The 27756-nt window shown below is 35.5% G+C and overlaps 1 protein-coding gene across 9 annotated transcripts in view; it reads left to right on the forward strand.

The window, feature by feature from the left end:
- The window catches only part of CCDC18 (coiled-coil domain containing 18), a 202971-nt gene that overhangs the window by 48548 nt on the left and 126667 nt on the right, over positions 1 to 27756 (forward strand). For 6 of the 9 annotated variants that reach the window (XM_036906533.2, XM_036906528.2, XM_036906531.2 and 3 more), the window contains 6 exons: positions 7165 to 7261; positions 8690 to 8811; positions 9712 to 9898; positions 12272 to 12396; positions 18000 to 18160; positions 27340 to 27563. In XM_036906533.2, coding sequence (XP_036762428.2) covers positions 7165 to 7261; positions 8690 to 8811; positions 9712 to 9898; positions 12272 to 12396; positions 18000 to 18160; positions 27340 to 27563 — 916 coding nt within the window. Of the gene's footprint in view, positions 1 to 7164; positions 7262 to 8689; positions 8812 to 9711; positions 10004 to 12271; positions 12397 to 17999; positions 18161 to 27339; positions 27564 to 27756 lie in introns of all 9 variants that reach the window. The other 3 variants (XM_036906534.2, XM_036906529.2, XM_036906530.2) reach the window with 3 other exon arrangements.

The following is a 27756-nucleotide window of genomic DNA, read 5'->3' on the forward strand; positions in this document are numbered from 1 at the left end:
GTACCTCAACATAATAAAGGCCATCTATGAAAAACCCACAGCCAACATTATATTGAATAGCGAGAAGCTGAAAGCATTTCTGCTGAGATCGGGAACTAGACAGGGATGCCCACTCTCCCCACTGTTCTTTAACATAGTACTGGAGGTCCTAGCCACGGCAATCAGACAAAACAAAAAAATACAAGGAATCCAGATTGGCAAAGAAGAAGTCAAACTGTCACTATTTGCAGATGACATGATACTGTACATAAAAACCCTAAAGACTCCACCCCAGAACTACTAGAACTGATATCGGAATACAGCAAAGTTGCAGGATACAAAATCAACACACAGAAATCTGTGGCTTTCCTACATACCAACAATAAACCAACAGAAAGAGAAATCAGGAAATCAACTCCATTCACAATTGCATCAAAAAAAATAAAATACCTAGGAATAAACCTAACCAAAGAAGTGAAAGACTTATATTCTGAAAACTACAAGTCACTCTTAAAAGAAATTAAAGGGGACACTAACAGATGGAAACTCATCCCATGCTCATGGCTAGGAAGAATTAATATCGTCAAAATGGCCATCCTGCCCAAAGCAATATACAGATTTGATGCAATCCCTATGAAACTACCAGCAACATTCTTCAATGAACTGGAACAAATAATTCAAAAATTCATATGGAACCACCAAAGACCCCGAATCGCCAAAGCAATCCCGAGAAATAAGAATAAAGTAGGGGGGATCTCACTCCCCAACTTCAAGCTCTATTATAAAGCAATAGTAATCAAGACAATTTGGTACTGGCACAAGAACAGAGCCACAGACCAATGGAACAGACTAGACAATCCAGATATTAACCCAGACATATATGGTCAATTAATATTTGATAAAGGAGCCATGGACATACAATGGCGAAATGACAGTCTCTTCAACAGGTGGTGCTGGCAAAACTGGACAGCTACATGTAGGAGAATGAAACTGGACCATTGTCTAACCCCATATACAAAAGTAAACTCAAAATGGATCAAAGACCTGAATGTAAGTCACGAAACCATTAAACTCTTGGAAGAAAACATAGGCACAAACCTCTTAGACATAAACATGAGTGACCTCTTCTTGAACATATCTCCCCGGGCAAGGAAAACAACAGCAAAAATGAACAAGTGGGACTATATTAAGCTGAAAAGCTTCTGTACAGCAAAAGACACCATCAATAGAACAAAAAGGAACCCTACAGTATGGGAGAATATCTTTGAAAATGACACATCCGATAAAGGCTTGACGTCCAGAATATATAAAGAGCTCACACGCCTCAACAAACAAAAAACAAATAACCCAATTAAAAAATGGGCAAAGGAACTGAACAGACGGTTCTCCATAAAAGAAATACAGATGGCCAACAGACACATGAAAAGATGGTCCACATCGCTAATTATCAGAGAAATGCAAATTAAAACTACAATGAGGTATCACCTCACACCAGTAAGGATGGCTGCCATCCAAAAGACAAACAACAACAAATGTTGGCGAAACTGTGGAGAAAGGGGAACCCTCCTACACTGCTGGTGGGAATGTAAACTTGTTCAACCATTGTGGAAAGCAGTATGGAGGTACATCAAAATGCTCAAAACAGACATACCATTTGACCCAGGAATTGCACTCCTAGGAATTTACCCTAAGAATGCAGCAATCAAGTATGAGAAAGACCAATGTACCCCTATGTTTATCGCAGCACTATTTACAATAGCCAAGAATTGGAAGCAACCTAAATGTCCATCGATAGATGAATGGATAAAGAAGAAGTGGTACATATACACAATGGAATACTACTCAGCCATAAGAAAAGGGCAAATCCAACCATTTGCAGCAACATGGATGGAGCTGGAGGGTATTATGCTCAGTGAAAGAAGCCAAGCAGAGAAAGAGAAATACCAAATGATTTCACTCATCTGTGGAATATAAGAACAAAGGAAAAACTGAAGGAACAAAACAGCAACAGAATCACAGAACTCAAGAATGGACTAACAGGTACCAAAGGGAAAGGGACTGTGGAGGATGGGTGGGTAGGGAGGGATAAGGGGGGACAGAAAAAGAGGGGTATTAAGATTAGCATCTATAGCGGGGTGGGAGAAAGGGGATGGCTGTACAACACAGAGAAGACAAGTAGTGATTCTACAACAGTTTGCTACGCTGATGGACAGTGACTGTAAAGGAGTATATAGGGGGGACCCGGTATAGGGGAGAGTCTAGTAAACAAAGTATTCGTCATGTAAGTGTAGATTAATGATTAAAAAAAAAAAAAGCAGTTCCTATGTGGTGACCTCTAATGAGTTCTACACAATGATATAAAGGGCATATAAAAGTGTAGGCAAATGGTCTGTTTGTGTTTATACAGAGGATCAAAGCCTAATTGGGCTACCCCGAAAATGAACTAAGATACGATATGAAAAAGAACTTCCAACATCAGCACTCTCGGGAAGACTCATGACAGAAGATGATCAGCAAAAAAAAAAAAAGACTCCAACAAAGATCCACGCACTGTCACAGGTGTAGATGCACTCATCCCACCAGTTCCTGGACTTGCCATGGGAATGATGAAGGAGATATCTAAGCTGGCCTGTGGATACAGTAAAACAAAAATTGGACTGGATCTATACTGTTGGAACTCAACCAAGAATTAGGAGAAGTGCAAATTGTAGCACTCCAAAATCTTACAGACACAGACTATTTATCGTTAAAAGAACATATGGGATATGAACAGTCCCCAGGAATGGGTTGTTCTAGTTTATCTGAATTCTCTCAGACTGTTTAAGTTCAGTCGGACAATATCCACCATATCATAGATAAGTTTTCACAAATGCCTAAGGTGCCTAACTGGTTTTCTTGGTTTCACTGGAGATGGCTGGTAATTACAGGTATGCTTTGGTTAGGTAACTATATTCCTATTATGTTAATGTGTGTGCACAATTTAATTAGTAGTTTAAAACCTATCCATGCTGAAGTTACTCTACAAGAAGATATGTCAAAGAAATAATCAATCTTCCCAGGTTTTCTTCTGCCTGCTACTTCTATAGCTTTTCTTCTTCCTACCTAATCACAACCTTTAAATAGAACTCGTGCCACATGTCGAATTTACTGAGTATCATAATTCTTCCAAGTGGTAAAGACACCTCAAGACAAATGCTGGGCATAGAAGCCACAGGGCATAAATATGCAAAGAAGTAAAAAGCTAACCTTTTCAAACAATAAGGCTTCTCTCTCACTTACCAACTTAACATTTCCCTGTATGGCCCCGGAAGATGACTGGTTAGCCAGAGACGGGTAAGATTCCTCAAGGGAGGAACAACCTAAGACAGGCACAGTCGCAGGGGGCCATCTGGTGAGAAAATGGGGAGCAGCAGAGGTGAGGCTTAGAACCTCCCCCCTCATGTTCTGAGAGAAATCTTCTGCATACATAGATGTTTATTGCCCTCGTCTAGCTCGGATTAACACATAGTCTACAGGCACACACCTGATCATCTACATTTGCTCTCTTACAACACTAAACTCTGTTTTCTACCTTTATCTCGTATCTACCTACCACTTCAGCATTTTATTAAAAATAATAATAATAGAGAAATGTGGTATCCACGTATAAATCAAGTATAAAAACCAAATGAATATTCATATTTGAACTGACTGTTTATAGTTCATAATGCATGAACAAAACCGAAAGCTTCTGTGATGACTGCCCTTGCACTGTTCACCATGTAACTTATTCACTATGTAAGAATTTGTACTCCATGTAAGAATTTGTTCGTTATGCATCAGAAGATTGGAGACTGACGAAAATTGGGCTTGGGGTGGATTAATGATTGTGCATTGAGTATTGACCCCCCTATACAGAAATTTATTGTGGTTAACAACTATTTGATCAATAAATATGAGAGATGCCCTCACAAAATATATATATATATATATATATATATATATATATAAACACACTTCCAATTGTAAAATAAATAAGTAACCGGGATGTAATGTATAGCATAAGGAATATAGTCAAAATATTGTAACAACTTGGTATGGTGATACCTGGTACCTAGAATTATCATGTATATAAATGTTGAATCACTGTGTTGTACACCTGAAACTAATGTAATGCAATACTGTTGTCAACTACCCTTCAATAAAAAAAAAAAAAAAAAAAAAAAGAAAAAAAAAGGAAAAAAAAAAATTCTTAAAACAAAAATTTTTTAAAAACCAAGAATTAAAAAAAAATTTTATAGTGATGCTGAGAGAACTGATTATTGACTTAAAAAAAGTTAATAGGATCCCTGCTTCTTCCTGTACCTGTATACAAAAAAAATTCCAGATGAATTAAAGATACAGTTGTGAAAAGAAAAACTTTTAGAGAAAATGTAGGAGAATAGTTTCCATGATGTCTCATGGTAGGGAAGACTGTTTTAAATGAGATTTGGAAGGCATAAATAGTATAGGAAAACATTGCTAAATATTAAGTTTATTAAAATAAAAACTTTCTGTTCTGTAAAACACATTTTTTAAGAAGTGGAAAAGACATTTGCATAATACAATATCACAAAGATTAGAGTCCAGAATTTATAAAGAAATCTCACAAGTCTATAAGAAAAGGGTGGAAAAAGTCCAGTAATAAAAGAAAAAGGGTCTGAACAGGTAAGGGACAGGAAACCCAAATAGCCAGTGTAACTTGGAAAATTGCTCAATCTCACTGTCATCAAAAATGCAGATTAAAACCACAGTGAGGTTGTAAAACTGCAGTCATTTCACACTATTAGATTGAAGAGTTTTAAATTTGATGAGAAGTATAACAATGAACTTTTGCCATGTATAATAAGTTTTCTAACTGCTTTAAGATATATAGCTCATTTACTCTATTTATGAGGTCAGTAAGATCCTCCTTTCACAGATGAATAAATTGAATTAGAAGTTGAGATCACACAGTTAGAAAGTGGTAGTGGTAGAATTTGAACCCGCACACTATGGCTCTATGTCCCACTGAATTGAATACCATGCCAGAGGTAGTAGTGCAAAGTGGTTAAGTAGAGAGATTTTGGAAACAGGTTGCACTCACTGTAATGTGTAAGATCTTGAGTAAGTTACTTAACTTCTCAGTATCTCATTTTTGGCACCTCATTATTGATTTTTGGGAAGCTTAAATAGGTTATCATTTTATTGTTACTCTATACTGCTTCTGGAAGTGTGGGTGAAGGTGTGGTACACCAGAAACTCACATATACATTTCTGGTTGAGAGTGTAAATTGGTACAGCTACTGTACTAATTTTTAAAAAAGGATTTAATAAAAGTTGAAGGTGCACCTACTAAGTACCTTTAACATTGAAATGCCTTTTGGAAATTATCTAACAATTCATGTCCTTGTCATATACCATAAAGAAACTCTCTCAAGGAGTTATGCACTGGGATGTTCACTGCAACATTGTATTACCTGGAAACAACCTGAATATATATCAACTGAAAAACGAAAAAATGTATTATTTTCATAAAACAAAATAATACATAGTAGATTTAAAAAACTGAACTATAGTCACATGAGTGAACATAGATCTTGAATGATACTGAACAAAAGTAATCTGCAGAAGGACATGCACAGTGTTGTTCCATTCATATATGGTATAAAAACATGGATAAAAGACTATGATGTTTCATTGAGTATAAGATGACAAGATTTTAAGGTGCACCATTATTTTAATAATCACTAAGACAAGAATACCACCATGCAACTATGATATACCAGTTTTAGAGATGTGTGTGCCTTTTAGAATAGATGAGCTACGATGTACTATTTGTGGATATAGGTTAACATGCAAATGTGTAGTGGTATGGTAATTTAAAAAAAGACCAGGGCTACCCTCTGTGGAAGAAGTCAAGGGATTGGGATTTGGAAGGACTCACAGGGACGTCAACTTCAGTGTCCGCAGTGTTTTGTTTGGTTGAAATAAAAAAGGCCACGTGAAGCAAAAGTAGCAAAAAGTTAAGATTCATTAAGCAGGGTGGGAGTATGTGGATATATGTATCCATACTTTTCTGTGTGGCTGAAATATGTTGTGACATTTTTTTAAATTGGTGGAGATGAAGGGTAGGTAGCTGTGTATTGGGTAAGTTTGGCTTGAAGGGAAGGATGACAGAGGAAAGCATATCTATGGAGGTTTTTGTTTAATTGAGAAGTACAGGTACCCTTTGCTGTCTAAACTCTGAACTCTGTATTGCTCTGTGAAATCTATATTGCTATTCAGTCTAAGGAATGGAATATATTCTCTTAGATTTTCAGATAAATCTCTTATTGTTTAAATTACTTTTCATCTGGAACTTTGGAACCATATAGACATCTCTGACATCAACATTGCCATTCAGACTTAAGAACCACTAATATTCACAAAATAATGGATTCTTTCACTTACTTGTAAGCCAACAGAGAAGAGCTGAGATCCAGAATATAGATAGAGGAATTCACCTTGCTTAAGAGAATAGTCACTTACTTTTTCTTACACTGGAAAGAACATGATGCGAGTAGGTTTAAAGATAGAAATGTTTTAGGTATGGGTATGAAATTGACTAAGTTCCAGGCCAATAGTCTCAATTCCTGTGAGAAATATGAAGAAAGATCAGGGTCAAGTTAGAGGTGAGGCAGCACAGTTGGGCTTAAAGACAGTGTTTGGTGGTGATTGGATTTTGTTTAGATTTTTATATCTTGTATCAGTAGTAGTCACTGTCTTTTGAAATACCTTTTTGAAAATTTACTTGACCTTGCAAGGGTCACAGGAATTACTGAGTATTTTTAATATACTAGACAGAGGACTGATTCTGTAATTAATACCTGGTCTTTGAAAATTTATTATACAGCCTCAGACTATTTCCCTAATCTGTCTTTTCCAGACAGAGAAACAAAAATTGCTCTATGTTTCAAAGTTTATAAGTGTTTTATGTTGTATATATTTTTTCATACTCATATAGTGAAGAAACTATTATAATCTAATCTTCATTCTTCATTTTGCAGTTTACGCCTAATACTCTTTTAGTACAAAGAAATCTGTTTCTCTATATTCCTTATAATTAAATATAGGTTACTTTGGAACTTAACTATTCAAATGCAGAGCATTCTGTACTTTTTATTAATTATGCCTTTTTAACTTTAGAGCTGAACGACAAAGGAATGAAGCACTGTATAATGCTGAAGAGCTGAGTAAAGCTTTTCAACATTATAAAGAAAAAGTAGCTGAAAAACTGGAAAAGGTAAGAGGCAGTTGTACAAATTTATTGTTTTGTATTACAGTCTATATCTTAAAAATATAGACAAATAGAATATGCTTGTTTATGGTTAAAGCAGGGAGACGTTTTATGATCTAATTCATAATAAAATCATTTGAAAAAAAGAATTTATAAATATTAGTTAAGAATGATATTTGCAATCTTCTTAAAATGAGCAGAAATTTCTTTATCCAAAGAGAGAAAAGAGTGAAGACAAGAGAAGGAGCAAAATACAGAGAAAGATAGGGCAAATGAGCAGAGATTAGAGCTATGGAAGTAGAAGCAGGAGATTTGTTCCCAACACCTCAATGAAAATGAAGGCAGAGAAGATTATGTAGCCTTTAGTTGGTCTCCCTGGACCTACCTTGACATGGGCTCACTTCTGTCTCTCAGAGGGAAGTTTCCTTGAACAGATTCTACAGTATAGAAGCTTAATGTTCCATTCATTTAGTGTCTTCATGCAGTACTACGTGATAATAAATCCTGTCTGGAGGAAAGCCACATGTTATATATTCAGATGTTGAAGTCAGAGGAGAGGTCTGGTCAAGAGAAACCGATTGAGAGACTTCCATCTGGAGATACTAATTGAAACAGAGGAAGTTAATGATTCTGTGCAAAGAAAGGTAGAAGGGTAGAAGAAAATTATTATTATTAAAAAATTTTAAAATAAGATCCCATTAGATACTGAAGTCATAAGTGTGAATTAATCAGATCACTGTTTTGAAGCCTTGGAGAAGGTCTCTATGGGAATTAAATACTATAGAAGGGATTTTTAATAAGGTTATTTGGAAGGGGACGTAGAGTTAAGCTAGTAGGGGGAGTGAAGCTCTCTTTGGGGAGAGGGAGGATTTTACAAAGGAGGAAGAGTGAAATGTAAAGACGATTTTTTCACACTTATTAGGATTATCAAATTCAAACTGTTTAGCGAAGACCTGTAGTTAGGTAGATGTAACAAATAAGGTGGGGCAGATCTGCCCAATCCTCCACTCCATCCTGGAGGCTTTTATCTTTCAAATTTTGGACTGTAATTTCAGTGGGCATATTCTATTGCTAATATTTAAAAAATTCTTATCTGAAACATTTGTATTAAAGTTAGCCTTTAATAACTTGATGCGATATCCCTACATGGCTTGCTTGCAGTTTCTACAGGAGGCCAGAACACTTTTGCTTTTGATGGTGCCTTTGTTCCTCTGTCATAGGCTTGTAACCATTTCGGGACCCATAGTGGCATCCTCCTCCCTGTGTTGTTACAGGAAATTCACTTTGTTCCTTTTGCTACAAGGCTGGGGATTTAAACATGTGGCAGTCTTTCATATTCTTGTGCTTATTTCTGAAATCACTACTTTTTAGTTTGAAACACCTAAAACTTATGATCACATTAGTATGTGCAATTAAAACAAATTATTGTTTTAGGTTCAAGCTGAAGAAGAGATACTAGAGAAAAATCTAATTAACTGTGAAAAAGAAAATAAAAGGCTACAGGAAAAGTGTGGTCTATATAAAAATGAACTTGAGATTCTGAAAGAGAAATTAAGGTATAGTACCCTGTTGTGGAAAAAAGACATTTGTGTGAAAATTGAGAAAAAATGGAAACATTTTAAAATAGAGTATTTTGTACACAGTAATTCTGGCCTTAAATTATGTAGAAAGATAGGCTTCCTGACTGAAATTCTTTTCTAGGTATAAAGTATAAAGTTAGGATTTTAAGTAAAACATGTTGGTATTAATATATTTGTAGAGTAATATGATCAACTTTTTTGCTTTGCATATATTTAGAGAAAATAGACACAGACATAAAATCCTTGTAGTGTGACCACATTAGCTAGTTAGTAAAATACAAATTCTTCAACTCAATCAGTCAACTGGTTCTACTTTATTTCAGAGATGTTAAAATGTGGAGAAGGAAACTGATGAAGTTCAATAACAGTTCTAAAGATTAGATTGTTCTAATGTGTGACATGTTTTATAGGTATTTATATTTAAAAATATTACTGCTTAGTAGTCTTTTAGTAATTGGTTAGACTTTTAGAGTTGTGGCTGATAGTTCATGATTTTTCCTTATACGATCTAGAACTTTCTTGATACTGCAAAATGTTGTGTCAGGATTTTGGAGTTAGATCTCCTGTCTAACACTTTTAAAAAGGGAGCAGAAATGCTCCCAAGATAGTGGAGTTATCCTGCCTTACTGTGAGACACTGGGCAAGTTTTGTAATCTTTCTTGCCTCCATTTCTTCATCTATAATTGGGGAGTAATAATAGTGCTAAGCACACACGACTATGAGTGCCTTGTATGCAGAAGGTAGGCACTCAGTAAATGTGAGCAGGTATTACTATTTCAGAAGTAGGCTTTAAAATATTTTTAAAGTGATATTAACTAAGTATTACAGAAAATGAATGTATGTTTTATTTCCATTTTTATACCTTCTTCTTCACAGACAGTTAAAAGAAGAAAATAACAATGGAAAAGAAGAACTAAGGATCATGGCAGTGAAAAATTCAGAAGTTATGGCACAACTAACTGAATCCAAACAAAGTATTCTGAAGCTAGAGAGTGAGTTAGAGGACAAAGACAAAATACTTAGAGAAAAATTTTCTTTAATGAATGAAAATCGAGACTTAAAGGTTCGTATTGCAACACAGAATGAGCGACTGGACTTGTGTCAGCAAGAAATAGAAAGTTCAAGGGTGGAACTGAGAAGTTTGGAAAAAACTTTGACTCAGTTACCAGTAAGTAGATGTGAAAAGGAAATTTTTTACTCAAGTGCTTTATAAGAGATCATCACTTTGTGACTGTTTTATTAGCTTCTGGGGTCTTTTCCTTATATGTCTGTACTTTTAGTCATCAATTTCTTTCTGTCTAATATCTGATTTTTCCTGTGCTTGCTTTTCTACTGTTGCACCCTCTCTCAGTCTCTCAAATGCCATGTATAAGAATGGCACAGATTGTAAAAAACAAAACAGCTTTATTGAAGTAACATTCACATACCACAAAATTCACTGTTCATTGTATACTGTTTTAAGTGTACTGTTCAGTGATTTTTAATAAATTTGTAAGTTTTAGAACAATCACCACAATCCAGTTTTTAAACATTTCCATTATCCCCAAAAGATCCCTTGTGTTCATTTATAATTGTGCATGAAAGATCCTTATACCCACCCCTACTCCCAGGAAACCACTATTTGCTTTCTGCCTTAAGAGAATTGTCTGTTCTGAAATTTTGTATAAATTAAATTACATGGTCTTTTTCATTCTTACTGTTTTTGAGGATCATTCACTGTGATGTATATCAGTATTTTCTTCTTTTTATTGTTGAGTATTATTCCATTGTATAAATATACCACATTTTGTTTATCCAGTCACAATAGATGGACATTTGGGTTGTTCTCACTTTTGGACTATTCTGAAAAATTCAGCTGTGACCATTTGTATACAAGTCTTTGTGTGGACTTGTTTTCATTTCTCTTGATAACTCAGAGAAGAATTGGGTTATATGATAAATTTATACCAAACTGCTTTCCAAAGTGGTTGTACCATTTTTTATGTTCTCACCAGCAGTGTTTGGGTATGCCTGTTTCTCTACATCCTAGCCAACATTTGTTATGGTTTTTTTTTTTTATCATAGTCATTTTAGTGGGTATGAAGTAGTATCACATAGTGATTTTAATTTTCATGTCCCTAATGACTAAATAATACTGAGCAACTTTTCACATACTTATTAGACAGGCACAAAACATTAGAATGTTTCCATGATAGCAGCTGGCCACATTTTCTCTTTGAGTTATGTATACAACCATATTTGTAAGTGAGACTAGGGAGAAGTATTCCTGTATCAGAAATTTGTTATTGATAAGTGTAAAATAAAGGTGTGATCAGGAGAAAGCTATAGACAAATGTGCATCATTGGTTTCACATAAGGATAGATGGTAGACTCTTACCAGTTTAATACAATCATGGAATTGTGAAGCTGAAACAGACCAGAAATTATCTGACTGAATACCATCATTTTATTCATGAAGAAATGTAGACCCAGGAAAGTAAATAACTTGTCCAGCTAAAACTAGAACATACAATTCTTAGTTCCCTTCTGCTTCATGGCTTACTGCTATACCTACTCTCCTAGGATGCTGATTATTTGCTTAAATTTTTTAATGTATGGTTTGCTTTTGAAATTTGATAGTAATTAGGTACAGATAGCATTTACTTTAAATTGATATTCCCGTTTAGCTCAACATAAAAAATTACTTCATATGTGATTCTGAAGGTGGTATAATACATTCTTGATCTTGTATTTCATGCAGTGCTGGGAATAACATGGTTTGGAAATGTGTTTTTTTTTTTCATTTCTAGAAAGTGTGATTTGGTTATAGTTTGAAGAGGGTCTTATTTAAGTGCTTACCTTGCCCCATTTAAAAACTAATATAAAAAAAGTCTCTAGTATTCCAATATACACATGTGCTGAATCTGGGTAATATACTATGATAGGTGCTATATATAGCACATTTGCTGAATTTGGGTAACATATTGTGATACCCACTTCAGATTTTTTGGAACAAAATTTTACAGATAAAGCCTTTTTATATACCTTGCTAGATCCCATTTCTCTCTCTCTCCTCAGAGATAGCTGCTATTCTGAAATTCATGTATATCTTTCCTGTCTGTATTTTAAATGTTGTCACACATGGATGATCTAGAAAAAAGGATATATTCACACATACACACACACAGTTTAGTATACTTTGGAAAATACTATGTGTGCCTCTTGTTTTTCAATTAATGTTATGTTATATCTCCATAATGATTTATATAATACAGGTTTATTTTAAATATTGTAGTTTTTCCATTATCTTAATATATTTTAATGTAATTATACATTCTATTGATGGACATTAGGTTTCTATTAAATACACACAATTTTTCACACTTGGAGTTCTGAATAATAAAATAATTACATCATAGATATTATAAGTTTATATATGTTTTTTTTTAATTTGCAGTTAAAAAGGGAAATGTTTGGTTTTAAATCATCTCTTTCTAAGCACCAGATGAGTAGTTTGTCAAACAAGGAAGACAATTACATTGGCTGCTGTGAGGCAAATAAAATGGTGATTTCAGACTTGAGGTACAGTTTTCAGATGCTCGAGTTGTAACAAATGCAATGTTTTTTTAAATTGATGATTATGATCTTCAATTGTGGAGTTGAAAAATGTGCAGAAAAGTCCAGAGAGTATTGTAATTTCTGTGTTTCCATGACTAAGAATTGATTCTTAACATCTTGTGATTTTTTTTCAAATCTGTTCCTTTAAGTAAAAAAACATTACAGTATGGATAATACCCTTTGATCCTTACCACTAGTATCATTCCCCTAGGTATCCACTATCAGGAATTGGGTGTATATTTTTCCACCCATGTTTACAATCGCACACAAAAATATATAGTATATACATACTGTTGCAATTTGCTTTTTCACTCACCATAGTTTTTTTAATTCATCCATGTTGAAGTAGGTAGAGTGATTGGTGACTGGATGGATTAGTCTGTTTACTTTAAATAGCTGTATAGTAATCTATCCTATAACTGTGTGACTACTTATCTATTCCTTTATTGATACTTACCTCATTTCCAGTTTTCTTCTATTATAAACAGTACTGCAAACTACAAACTTAAAGTGAAATTGGTGGATCAATTTTGCTAGGAATTAAGTTTCTTCTTTTTTTATTGAAGTATCATTGAATAAAAACCTTATGTTGGTTTCAAATGTACAACAGTGGTTCAGCAGTTACCTATTAAATCCTCACCCCCTCTAGTGCACTTACTATCTATCAATGTAGAAAGATATTACAAAATCATTGACTATATTCTCCCTGCTGTACAGCTGTCCCCATGACCAACTTACATTGGTATTGTGAATTATTGTGCCCCTTTATCACCCTCCCCTTCCATCACCACCTGCCCCAACTGCTCCCCTTTGGTAATCACTAGTTGCTCCTCAGTTTCTATGAGTCTATTGCTGTTTTTTAATTCTGTTTTGCTTTGTTTTATATTCCACAAATAAGGGAGATCATATGGTACTTGTCTTTCTCTTCCTGGCTTACTTCACTGACCATAACACCCAATAGATCCATCCATGTTGTTGTACTTGGCAGAATTTATTTTCTTTTCATGGCCTATTTTATGGCCTATTATTTAATAGTCTGTTAAATAGACTATTATTTAATAGTCCATTGTGTCTATGCACCACATCTTCATTATCCATTCATCTATTGATGGACATTTAGGTTGCTTCCATATCTTGGCTACTGCAAATAATGGCTGATAAACACAGAGGTACATATATATTTTTGAATCAGGGTTTTGTTTTCTTCACTTAAATTCCCAGAAGTGAAATTACTGGATTGCATGGTATTTCTGTTACTAGTTTTTTGAGGAATCTCCATAATGCTTTCCACAGTGGTTGCACCAACTGACATTCCCACCAACAGTGTAGGAGGGTTCCTATTTCTCCACATGTTCGCCAACATTTGTTATTCATGTTTTTTGAATAGTGGCCATTCTAACTGGTGTGAGGTGATATTGTGGTTTTAATTTGCGTTTCCTTGATGATTACCTATGTGGAGCATCTTTTCATGTGCCTGTTGGCCATTTTTATTTATTCTTTGGAGAAATGTCTGTTCAGGTCCTCTGCCCACTTTTTCATTGGGTTATTTGCTTTTTGGGTGTTGAGGCAGATGAGTTAACCCCTTATCGGATGATTTGTGTATGAATATATTATCCCATACTGTAGGATGCCTTTTTGTTCTGCTGCTGTTGTCCTTGGGTGTACAGAACCTTTTTAGTTTGATGTAGTCCCACTTGTTTATTTTTTATTTTGTTTCCTTTGCCCAAGGAGATGTGTCCAGAAAATAATTTTCATACTTATGTTCAAGAGATTTTTGCCTAAGTTTTCTTCTAAGAGGTTTATGGTTTCATGACTTACATTCAAGTCTTTGATTCAAGTTTACTTGTGTGTGGAGTTTGTTAATAATCCTGTTTCATTCTCTTACATGTAGCTGTTCAGTCTTCCCAACACCAGTTGTTAAAGAGGCTGTCATTTCCCAGTTGTATATCCATGGGTCCTTTATTGTATATTAATTGACCATATATGTGTGGATTTATATCTGGACTTTGTTCTGTTCCACTGATCTATGGGTCTCTTCTTTTGCCAGTACCAAATTGTTTTGGTAACTGTGGCTTTGTAGTAGAGATTGAAGTCAGGCAGCATAATACCCCTAGCTTTGTTCTTTCTCAGGATTGCGTTGGCTGTTTGGGGTTTTTTGTGGTTCCATGTGAATTTTAGAACTATTTGTTCTAGTTCATTGATGAATGCTATTGGTATTTTGATAGGAATTGCATTGAATCTGTATTGCTTTGGGCAGGATGGTCATTTTGACAATATTAATTCTTCCTATCAATGAGCACAGGGTGTATCTCCATTTATTGGTGTCTTCTTTAATTTCTTTCTTGAGTGTCTTATAGTTTTCAAAGTAAGGATCTTTCACTGACTTGGTTAGGTTTATTCCTTGGTATTCTTTTTGATGAAATTCTAAATGGAATTGTTTTCCTGAGTTCTCTTTAACCTAGTTTGTTAGTACATAGGAATGCAACAGATTTCTGTGTATTAATTTTGTATCCTGTACCTTTGCTGAATTTAACTATTAGTTGTAATAGGTTTTTGGTGAAGTCCATAGGATTTTCTATGTATAATATCATGTCATCTGCAAATAGAGTTTAACTTTTTTTCTTATCATTTTTACCTCTTTGTTGTTGTCTGATTGGGTAGGACCTCCAGTACTATGTGGAATAAAAGTGGTGAGAGTGGGCACCCTTGTCTTTTTCCCAATTTAAGAGGAAAAGCTTTCAGCTTTTTGCTATTAAGTATGATGTTGACCGTGAGTTTGTCATATATGGTATGTACCCTCTATAAACATTTTTTTGAGAGTTTTATCATGAATGGATGTTGAATTTTGTCAAATGCTTTTTCAGCATCTATTGATATGATCATGTGGTTTTTATCCTTCTTTTTGTTGATGTGGTATGTGATATTGATGGGTGTAAAAATATTGCATCCCTGAAATAAATCCCACTTGGTCATGATGGATGATCTTTTTGATGTATTTTTGAATTCAGTTTGCTAATATTTTGTTGAGTACTTTTACATCTATGTTCATCAGGGATATTGTTCTATAATTTTCTGTTTCTGTGGTGTCTTTGGTTTTGGTATTAGAGTGATGGTGGCTTCAGAATGAGTTTGAAGTGTTCCCTCTTCTACTTTTTGGAATAGTTTATGAAAGATGGGTACCTCTTCTTTAAATGTTTGGTAGAGTTCAGCTGTGAAGCCATCTGGACCAGAACTTTTGTTTTTTGGAGTGTTTTGATTACCAGTTCTATTTCATTGCTGGTAATTGGTCAGTTCAGATTTTCTGTTTCTTTTTGGGTCAGTCTTAGAAGATTATAATTTTCTAGGAAGTTGTCCATTTCTTCTAAGTTGTCCTATTTATTGGCATATAATTTTTCACAGTATTCTCTAGTAATTCTTTGTATTTCTGCAGCATCCATTGTGATTATTACTTCTTTGTTTCTGATTCTGTTTATGTGTGTACATTCTCTTTTTTTCTTGATAAGCCTGGCTAGGGGTTTATCTATTTTATATATTTTCTCAAAGAACCAGCTCTTGGTTTCATGGATCTTTTCTATTGTTTATTCTTTTCTATTTTATTTCTGCTCTGATCTTGATTATGTCCCTCCTTCTGCTGACTTTGGGTTTCATTTGTTCTTTTTCTAGTTTCTTTAATTGTGACTTTAGACTGTTTATTTGGGCCTGTTGTTTCTTGAGGTAGGCCTGTATTGCTGTGTACTTCCCTCTTAGAACTTCCTTTGCCACATCCCACAGTTTGGGGCTGTTTTGTTTTGTGTTCATTTGTCTCCATGTTTCCTTGATTTCTGTTTTAATTTCTACATTGATCCATTGATTATTTAGAAGCATGTTGTTTAGCCTCCCTGTGTTTGTAGGCTTTTTTGTTTTCTTTGTGTCAGTTATTTCTAGTTTCATACATTGTGGTCTGGGAAGATGCTTGATACAATAAATTGAAATTTATTTGTATTTTGTATTTGTATTTGAATTTATTAAGGCTCTTCTTGTGGCCTAGTATGTGATCTCTTCTGAAGAATGTTCCGTTCCATGTACACTTGAGAAAATGTGTGTCCTACTGCTTTTCGGTGGAATGTTCTATAGATATCTCTTTAAGTCCATCTGATCTAATGTATTGTTCAGTGCCTCTGTTTCCTTACTTATTTTCTGTCTGGGTGATCTATCTATTGATGTGAGTGGTGTTTTAAAGTCTCCTAAAATGAATGTGTTGCAGTCTGTTTCCCCCTTTATTTCTGTTAGTATTTGTTTTACATATGTAGGTGCTCCTGTGTTGGGTGCATAGATATTTGTTATAGTTATATCTCCTTGTTGGACTGACCCCTTTATCATTATGTAATGTTCTTTGTCTGTTATTACTTTCTCTCTTTTGAAATCAATTTTGTCTGATGTAAGTACTGCTACTTCTGTTTTTTTCTTCCTATTATTTCCATGGAATATCTTTTTTCCATCCCTTCACTTTCAGTCTGTGTATGTCTTTGTGTCTGAAATCAGTCTCTTCTAGGCAACATATAGATGGGTCTTGTTTCCTTATCCATTCTGCCACTCTATGTCTTTTGATTGGTGCATTCAATCCATTTACATTTAAAGTAGTTATTGATAGATATGTATGTACTTACTGCCATTTTAATAGTTGTTTTCTGGTTGTTTTTATAGCTTCTGTCTGTTACTTTCTTCCTGTCTTATACTCTTCTCTTGTTATTTGATGATTTTCTTTATTGTTGTGATTGGATTTCTCTTAAAAAATTTTTTTTTTGTGAATCTAATGTAGGCTTTAGTTTTGTGATTACCAGAGGTTCAAGGATAGTTTCCTTACTGTATAAGTCTATCATAAATGGCTGATCATTCTATTTCAAACCCAGTCTAAAGGTACCTTTTTTCTTCTTACTCTTCCACACTTTCAAACTGCTGCCTCTTGTTTTGTGTCTGAGGAACATGTGGAGCTTGTGTGTTCTCCCCAAGTGGCTGGAGTCTCAGCCTTCCAAATAGTTCCACCTGTCCCTGGTGTCAGCCCCACTAATCACCAGAACCCAATAATGTCGTCTCATGCTTCCAGAGCCAATCTCCAGGGCCAGGTGTGCAGAGATCCTGGGCTCCTATCTTCTCCCTGCTCTGTTCCTCTTTCTCCTGCCTGTGGACTGGGTTGGGGGATGGCTTGGGTTTCACTCAATCAGGGATCTGCCACTTTACCCTTTTCTGTGTGATCTTCTTTTCTTCTTCAGGTACAGTTGGTCTTTTCTGCGGTCTTAGGTTGTTTTCAGGTTTAATTGTGTTTGCTGTATTTTCTTCTTTTATGAGTTTTTGGGAGGCAATTTCTGCCTTGCTTTCCTACTCCACCATCTTTTTCTCCTCCCCTCTCAGTTTCTTCAAGTCGCTGAACAGTTTACAATCAAGTCAGTGATATATAAGCATTTCCATGTCTTGCCCAATAGTGTAATATCAGAGTCAAAAATTTTTACTAATCTCAAAAGTGAAAATAGTATTAAATGTTTTTATAAAATCTTTCTAATGATTTTTTGGCTAATTTTCTTTTGTGCTAGGATTATGCTTGCAATAAAAGAAGCAGAAATTCAAAAGCTTCAGGCAAACCTGACTGCAAATCAGTTGTCTCATAGTCTTATTTTGTGCAATGACAACCAAGAAAGTGGCAAATTAAATATTTTAGAGACAGAACCTGTAAAACTAGGAGGTAAGCAAGTAGGTGAGTATATTACATTGAAGTATTTTAATAAATTATAGTCAGAATTATTTATGATAGTTTTTTAAAGAGATTATCAACTCTTTGGTTTCATTATCAAATTTACCTGATAATCTGTTACTTCTTGTTATGGGTAGATAAGACAGGAGAAGTTATGGCAAAATTCTTGACCTTTGCATAATTCTTTAAAAATGTACTTATATTTACTTAAAATAAGATGCACCCATTTAAGATACAAAGTTTGATATATTTTATTGCCTGTTTGTTGTTTCATATGCTTATGTCGTTATCACTATCACCACAACCAAGACATAACATTTCCTCAGGATGCTTTGTACTCCTTCCAGATTTAGTTTGGGTTTAATTTCTCTTCAACTTTCCTTAAAGTGAAAGCTTAAATAGTGATTTTAAACCTTTCCTCTTTTTGAATGTGAGTATTTAAGGGTATAAACTTCCCTTTAGGCAATGCTCTAGCTGGATCCTACTAATTTTTATGTTGTATTTCCATTTTGTTCAGCTCAAAATATCTTATACTATCTTTCATATGTGTTTATTTCCAAATATTTAGGATTTTCCAATTATCTATGTATTATTATTGGTGGATATTAAGTTGTTTCCATTGAACAACCTAATTCATGAATGAACCTGATTTAATTTTGTAAAAATGCGTTCAGACTTGGTTTATTGGCCAGTATATGGTCTAGCTCAAATATTTTATATGCACTTGAAAAACTTGTGTAGTCTGTAATTATTGGGTGCAGTGTTCTTTGAATGTCAGTCATTTTAAATTTGTTGGTAGTGTTAAGTCTTCTTTAGTCCTGATGATTTTTTTCTTTTTTTTCTTTTTTGTATTTTTTTTGGTTTGTTTGTTATCATTAATCTACAATTACATGCAGAACATTATGTTTACTAGGCTCCCCCCTTCACCAAGTCCCCCCCAGAATCCCATTACAGTCACTGTCCATCAGCATAGTAAGATGTTCTGGAATCACCACTTGTCTTCTCTGTGTTGTATAGCCCCACCCCCATGCCCCACCCCCACACTATACATGCTAATCGTAATGCCCCCTTTCTTTTTCCCTGCCCTTATCCCTCCCTTCCCACCCATCCACCCCAGTCCCTTTCCCTTTGGTAACTGTTAGTCCATTCTTAGGTTCTGTGATTCTGCTGCCGTTTTGTTCCTTCAGTTTTTCTTTGTTTTTATACTCCACATATGAGTGAAATCATTTGGTACTTGTCTTTCTCCACCTGGCTTATTTCCCTGAGCACAATACCCTCTAGCTCCATCCATGTTGTTGCAAATGGTAGGATTTGCTTTCTTCTTATGGCTGAATAATATTCCATTGTGTATATGTACCACATCTTCTTTATCCATTCATCTACTGATGGACACTTAGGTTGCTTCCATTTCTTGGCTATTGTAAATAGTGCTGTGATAAATATAGGGGTGCATCTGCCTTTTTCAAACTGGGCTGCTGCATTCCTAGGGTAAATATTAGAAGTGGAATTCCTGGGTCAAATGGTATGTCTATTTTGAGCTTTTTGAGGAACCTCCATACTGCTTTCCACAATAGTTGAACTAATTTACATTCCCACCAGCAGAGTAGGAGGGTTCCACTTTCTCCACATCCTCGCCAACATTTGTTGTTGTTTGTCTTTTGCATGATGGCGATCCTAACTGGTGTGAGGTGATATCTCATTGTGGTTTTAATTTGCATTTCTCTGATGACAAGTGATGTGGAGTATCTTTTCATGTGTCTGTTGGTCATCTGAATTTCTTCTTTGGAGAACTGTCTTTTCAGCTCCTCTGCCCATTTTTTAATTGGATTACTTGCTTTTTGTTTGTTGAGGTGCATGAGCTCTTTATGTATTTTGGATGTCAAGCCTTTATCGGATCTGTCATTTACAAATATATTCTCCCATACTGTAGGGTACCTTTTTGTTCTATTGATGGTGTCCTTTGCTGTACAGAAGCTTTTCAGCTTGATACAGTCCCACTTGTTCATTTTTGCTTTTATTTCCCTTGCCCAGGGAGATATGTTCATGAAGAAGTTGCTCATGTTCATGTCCAAGAGAGTTTGGCTATGTTTTTTTCTAAGAGTTTTATGGTTTCATGACTTACATTCAGGTCTTTTGATCCATTTTGAATTTACTTTTGGGTATAGGGTTAGACAGTGATCCAGTTTCATTCTCTTACATGTAGCTGTCCAGTTTTGCCAGCACCAACTGTTGAAGAGACTGTCATTTCCCCATTGTATGTCCATGGCCCCTTTATCGAATTTTAGTTGACCATATATGTTTGGGTTAATATCTGGGGTCTCTATTCTGTTCCACTGGTCTGTGGCTCTGTTCTTGTGCCAGTACCAAATTGTCTTGATTACTGTGGCTTTGTAGTAGAGCTTGGAAGTTGGGGAGTGAGATCCCCCCCACTTTATTCTTCCTTCTCAGGATTGCTTTGGCTATTCGGGGTCTTTGGTGGTTCCATATGAATTTTTGAACTATTCATTCCAGTTTGTTGAAGAATGTTGTTGGTAATTTGATAGAGATTGCATCAAATCTGTATATTTCCTTGGGCAGGATGGCCATTTTGACAATATTAACTCTTCCTAGCCAAGATCATGGGATGAGTTTCCATTTGTTAGTGTCCTCTATAATTTCTCTTAAGAGTGTCTTATAGTTTTCAGGGTATAGGTCTTTCACTTCCTTGATTAGGTTTATTCCTAGGTATTTTATTCTTTTTGATGCAATTGTGAATGGAATTGTTTTCCTGCTTTCTCTTTCTATTAGTTCATTGTTAGTGTATAGGCAAGCCACTGATTTCTGTGTGTTAATTCTGTATCCTGTAACTTTGCTGTATTCCAATATTAGTTCTAGTAGTTTTGAAGTGGAGTCTTTAGGGTTTTTTTATGTACAATATCAAGTCGTCTGCAAATAGTGACAGTTTAGCTTCTTCTTTACCAATCTGGATTCCTTGTATTTCTTTGTTTTGTCTAATTTCCATGGCTAGGACCTCCAGTACTATGTTGAATAACAGTGGGGAGAGTGGACATCCCTGTCTTTTTCCTGATTGCAGAGGAAAAGCTTTCAGCTTCTCGCTGTTCAGTATGATGTTGGCTGTGGATTTATCATATGTGGCCTTTATTATGTTGAGGTGCTTGCCCTGTATACCCATTTTGTTGAGAGTTTTTATCATGAATGGATGTTGAATTTTTTCGAATGCTTTTTTAGCATCTATGGAGATGATCATGTGGTTTTTGACTTTCTTTTTGTTGATGTGTTGGATGATGTTGATGGATTTTCTAATGTTGTACCATCCTTGCATCCCTGGTTTGAATCCCACTTGGTCATGGTGTATGATCCTTTTAATGTATTTTTGAATTCGGTTTGCTAATATTTTGTTGAGTATTTTTCCGTCTGCGTTCATCAGGGATATTGGTCTGTAGTTTTCTTTTTTGGTGGGGTCTTTGCCTGGTTTTGGTATTAAGGTGATGTTGGCTTCATAGAATGAGTTTGGGAGTATCCCTCCTCTTCTATTTTTTGGAAAACTTTAGGGAGATTGGGTATTATATCTTCTGTGTATGTCTGATAAAATTCCGACATAAATCCGTCTGGCCCGGGGTTTTTTTTCTTGGGTAGTTTTTTGATTACTGCTTCAATTTCATTGCGGGTAATTGGTTTGTTTAGATTTTGTGTTTCTTCCTTGGTCAGTCTTGGAAGGTTGTATTTTTCTAGGAAATTGTCCATTTCTTCTAGGTTTTCCAGCTTGTTAGCATATAGTTTTTCATAGTATTCTCTAATAATTCTTTGTATTTCAGTGGGGTCTCTCGTGATTTTTCCTTTCTTGTTTCTGCATCTGTTGATGTGTGTTGATTCTCTTTTTCTCTTAATAAGTCTGGCTAGGTGCTTATCTAGTTTGTTTATTTTCTCAAAGAACAAGCTCTTGGTTTCATTGATTTTTTTCTATTGTTTTATTCTTCTCAATTTTATTTATTTCTTTGATCTTTATTATGTCCCTCCTTCTGCTGACTATAGGCCTCATTTGTTCTTCTTTTTCCAATTTCAATAATTGTGACATTAGACTATTCATTTGGGATTGTTCTTCCTTCTTTACATATGCCTGGATTGCCATATACTTTCCTCTTATTACTGCTTTCGCTGAGTCCCACAGAACTTGGGGCTTTCTGTTGTTGTTGTCATTTATTTCCATATATTGCTTGATCTATATTTTGATTTGGTCATTGATACATTGATTATTTAAAAGCATGTTGTTAAGCCTCCATGTGTTTTTGGGCTTTTTTACTTTGTTTGTACAATTTTGTTCTAGTTTTATACCTTTGTGGTCTTAAAAGTTGGTTGGTAGAATTTCAGTCTTTTTGAATTTACTGAGGCTCTTTTTGTGGCCTAGTATTTGGTCTATTCTGGAGAATGTTTCATGTGCACTTGAGAAGAATGTGTATCCTGTTGCTTTTGGATGTAGAGTTCTATAGATGTCTATTAGGTCCATCTGTTCTAGTATGTTGTTCAGTGCCTCTGTGTCCTTACTTATTTTCTGTCAGGTGGATCTATCCTTTGGAGTGAGTGGTGTGTTGAAGTCTCCTAAAAGGAATGCATTGCATTGTATTTCCTTTACAATTCTGTTAGTATTTGTTTCACATATGCTGGTGCTTCTGTGTTGGGTGCATATATATTTATAATGGTTATATCTTCTTATTGGACTGAGCCCTTTATCATTATGTAATGTCCTTCTTTATCTCTTGTTACTTTCTTTGTTTTGAAGTCTATTTTGTCTCGTACTTGTACGGCAACACCTGCTTTTTTCTCCCTGTTGTTTGCATGGAATATCTTTTTCCATCCCTTGACTTTAAGTCTGTGTATGTCTTTGGGTTTGAGTTGAGTCTCTTGTAAGCATCATATAGATGGGTCTTGCTTTTTTATCCATTCTATTACTTTGTGTCTTTTGATTGGTGCATTCAGTCCATTTACATTTAGGGTGATTATTGAAAGATATGTACTTATTGCCACTGCAGGCTTTAGATTTGTGGTTACCAAAGGTTCAAGGGTAGCTTCTTTACTATCTTACTGTCTAACTTAACTCCCTTAATTGAGCTATTATAAATACTTTCTGGTGATTCTTTATTTCTCTCCCGTCTTATTCCTCCTCCTACATTCTTTATATTGGGGGGTTTTATTATGTGCACCTTTGTGTTTCCTTTAACTGCTTTTGTGGGTAGTTGATTTTATTTTTTGCCTTTAGTTAGTATTTGGTTGGTCTACTTTCTTTGCTGTGATTTTATTTTCTCTGGTGACATCCATTTAGTCTTAGGAGTGCTTCCATCTAGAGCAGTCCCTCTAGAATATCCTGTAGAGGTGGTTTGTGTGAGGCCAATTCCGTCAACTTTTGCTTGTCTGGGAATTGTTTAATCCCTCCTTCATATTTAAATGATAATCGTGCTGGATACAGTATCCTTGGTTCAAGGCCCTTCTGTTACATTGCATTAAATATATCATGTCATTCTCTTCTGGCCTGTAAGGTTTCTGTTGAGAAGTCTGATGATAGCCTGATAGGTTTTCCTTTTTAGGTGATGTTTTTCCTCTCTCTAGCTGCCTTTAAAACTCTGTCCTTGTCCTTGATCTTTGCCATTTTAATTATTATGTGTCTTGGTGTTGTCCTACTTGGGTCCCTTTTGTTGGGAGTTATGTGCACTTCTGTGGTCTGAGCAATTATTTCCTCCACCAGTTTGGGGAAGTTTTCAGCAATCATTTCTTCAAATACACTTTCTATTCCTTTTTCTCTCTCTTCTTCTTCTGGTACCCCTATAATGTGGATATTGTTCCTTTTGGATTGGTCTCTCAGTTCTCTTAGTATTGTTTCATTCCGGGAGATCCTTTTATCTCTCTCTGCGTCAGCTTCTATGTGTTCCTGTTCTCTGGTTTCTATTCCATCAGTGGCCTCTTGCATCTCATCCATTCTGCTTTGCAGTCCTTCCAGAGATTGTTTTATTTCTGTAGTCTCCCACTCTACTTTGTCCATTAGCTCTTGTATTTTTCTCTGCTGCTCCATCAGCATGGTTATGACCTTTATTTTGAATTCTTTTTCAGGACGATTGCTTAAGTCTATCTCTCCAAGCTCCTTCTCAGAGGTTGTCTGTGTGATTTTGGTCTGGATCAGATAACTCTGCCTTTTCATGGCAATAAATGTAGCTTTTGGGAGCTGGTACATGTGTTGGCTGGGAGAATGTCCCTTCTTGCTATTTTGTGGCCTTCATCTCCTGGGAGAATAGCAACCCCTAGCAGCTTGTGCTGGGCAGCTACATGCAGATGGGATCTCTGATTCTTGCCCGGCCGCTGTGAAAGAAGCTCTGCCCTTCTGCTGTGGGTGTGGCCGGCCTCAGGCTGCTGCTCTGCTATGGTGGGGCTGTGCCGGAGGGGGAATGGGTGGGAGGCTGTTTATCACTGTGAGGGGCCTCCAAGCTGCGCTGTCACCCAGGGTTTTAGGTCGCCCGGAGGTTCCCTGGGATTCCCAGCTGCTGGGCTAAGTGTCCCAGGATGCTTCAGTCCAGCCGTGGGGTCCCTGTCCCTTTAAGACTTTCAAAAAGCCCTTGCTTTTCTTTGTCCCAGGGGCACCAGTTGCAGGGACCCGCTCACAGGTTTTACTGTTCTGTTTCCCTAGTATCCAGCACCCCATGAACTCTGTGTCTGTGCTCTCGGTGTGGATGGCTAGGACTGGGTATTTAGCAGTCCTGGGCTCCCTCTCCCTTCTCCCTCCGACTCCTCTCCTCCCACCTGGATCTAGGGTGAGGGGCACTCATGTCCCGCTGGGCCGTGGCTTGTATCTTACCCCCTTCATGAGGCACTGTGTTCTCACAGGTGTAGATGTAGTCTGGCTGTTGTCCTGTGTCTTCTGGTCACTCTTTCAGGAATAGCTGTATTTGTTGTATTTTCAAAAATATATATGGTTTTGGGAGGAGATTTCTGCTGGTCTACTCACGCTGCCATCTTGGCTTCTCTCTCCCTCTGCCCATTTTTTAATTAGATTGTTTATTTTTTTGCTATTGAGTTGTATGAGTTTTTTGTATAATTTGGATATTAACCCCTTATTGGTTTTATTTTACTGATAATTCCTTTTGCTTCACAGAAGCTTTTTAGTTTGATAGAGTGCCACTTGGTTGTTTTTGCTTTTGGTGTCAAATTCAAAATAATGTCAGCAAGAGTGATGTCTAGGAGCTTTTCCCTGTGTTTTCTAATAGGAGTTTTATGGTTTCAGGTCTTATTTTCAAGTCTAATGCATATTGGGTTGAATTTTGTCCATGGTAAAAGATAGTGGTCCAGTTTCATTCTTTTGCATCTGGCTGTCCAGTTTCCCCAGCACCATTTATTGAAGAGACTATCCTTTCCCCATTATATGTTCTTCGCTCTTTTGTTGTAAATTAATGGACCTTATATGTGTGGGTTTATTCCTGGGCTTTCTATACTGTTCCATTGAGCTTTATCTCTGTTTTTATGCCAATACCACACTGTTTTTATTACTATAGCCTTGTGATATAGTTTGAAATCAGGAAGTGTGGTGCCTCCAACTTTCTTCTTTCTTAAGATTTTTTTGGCTGTTTTGCAGCTCCATACAATTTTAGGATCATTTGTTCTATTCAAAAAATGCCATTGGAATTTTGATTGGGTTGAAGTGAATCTAGATTTCTTTGTGTAGTATGAACATTTTCATAATATTAATTCATCCAATCCATGAGGAGAAATATCTTTCCATTTATCTGTATCTGAAGTTTCTTTCATCAATATTTAGTTTTTGGTGTTCAGGTCTTTCATTTTCTTGATTAAATTTATTCCTAGGTATTACTCTTTTCAATGCAATTATAAGTGGAATTGTTTTCTTAATTTTTCTTTCTGATAGTTCATGCTAGCTATTTTTTATCAATTTGTCTGGTATAACTTTTCCATTGGTTTTAATCTTTACCTTTATATATAAGTGAGTTTCTGATAAAAAGGATATAATTGTTTCTTTCTTCATAAACCATCATATTTTGCTCTTTAATTGTAATGTTTACTTACATTTAATATAAACAGTCTTTTTGGGCTTTAAGTCTACCATCTTGGTATTTGTTTGATATTTATTCTATTGGTCTTTTGTTCATCTTTCTTCTCTTCTTCTATTTAGTACTCCATTTATTTAATCTCTGCTAATAATTAATTAACTATACCCATTTATTATTTTAGTGGTTGCCCTAATGGCTAACATATGCATCTTTCTCATGGTTAATCTTTAAATATGATTGGATGTTAGCAGCAGAAATAACAACAGAGGAAATTAAATATCTAAATAATTAGAATAGGGAAGCAAATAATGGGATTAGCAGAGGGAATGCTAATTAGAGGTGGTGATAAATATAATATGTCATAAACTCTCTGACATCAAAGAAGAGCAGAGCCAATGATGGATGGATGGCGTAGAAAGTGAAATAATAGGGATATGGAGAATTGATGGGAAATGACTACTTACGCAATTCTTGAAGGCATAGTATGTCTGTTTCCATATCTATGTGTGTTCTCACAGTCATCTGTATTATACCTCTTTAAAGCACTCCTCCTGTAAGCTTGGTTGCCTTGGGGGTGGGGGTAAGTGTATACTTTTATGATGGAGAAAGGGTGAATTCAAACCGCTGCCTCTGATAACCCTCAGTAGTTTTAAAAACATCACTGAACTCATCTAATTTGGACTAAGGAGGGATTATTCTTATCAGCTTTTGAATCTGCATCTGTATGCAGTATTTCAAAATATTCTTAATGATCTCAAGTTTTCAAAAGGGATTTTATGATTAACTTCAGTTTAAGGAGACAGGACGGCTTTTTTAACAATGATTTTTTTCCCATGATTTATATCCAACATAGGGGATTTTTAAAGGTAGAGTAGACTCTTTCTGGCACAAAGGAATTATCTTTTTGGTATGGAGGAATCTAGAAAAGTAAGTGATTCAGAAGAACTTATTCCCATTTCATTATGTATTTCATAGAAAGTGCCTTACTTATTATATGTCTTCATTAAATGTATGTCTCACTTTCCATGCTCTAGTTTTCTTTAGATCAGAAACTAAACTTTTTTATAATTGAATCAAAATTGTAATAGGTTCTTATTCTAAGTTTTATATGAACAATTTTCCTTGTATGTTTATTAGCAGAAAATATAAAAGGTCAAAATCAACATACTGTGAACAAACAATATGAAAAAGAAAGGCAAAAGCTTGCTTCTGGAATAGAAGAACTACATACAAAGTTGGTGCAAATAGAAGCTGAGAATTCTGATTTGAAAGTTAATATGGCCCAAAGAACTAGTCAGTTTCAGCTGATTCAAGAGGAGCTGCTAGAGAAAGCTTCAAACTCTCGCAAACTTGAAAGTGAAGTAAGCTTGAATTTAGCTGTTCGTATATACTAAATTTGAGACAAGAAAAAAAAGTTTTGTTATAGGGCTTTGTAAAGATTGTAAGTCTAGATTTACACCTTTAAAAAAATTAATAGTATCGTATAAATTACAAGTTCTTTTAAATCTGTATTTGGAAACCTTTGGATTTTATGTTGAAAGTAGGAAAACACAC

The sequence above is a fragment of the Manis pentadactyla genome, chromosome 4 (genome assembly GCF_030020395.1).
Source record: "Manis pentadactyla isolate mManPen7 chromosome 4, mManPen7.hap1, whole genome shotgun sequence".
NCBI classification, from domain to species: domain Eukaryota; kingdom Metazoa; phylum Chordata; class Mammalia; order Pholidota; family Manidae; genus Manis; species Manis pentadactyla.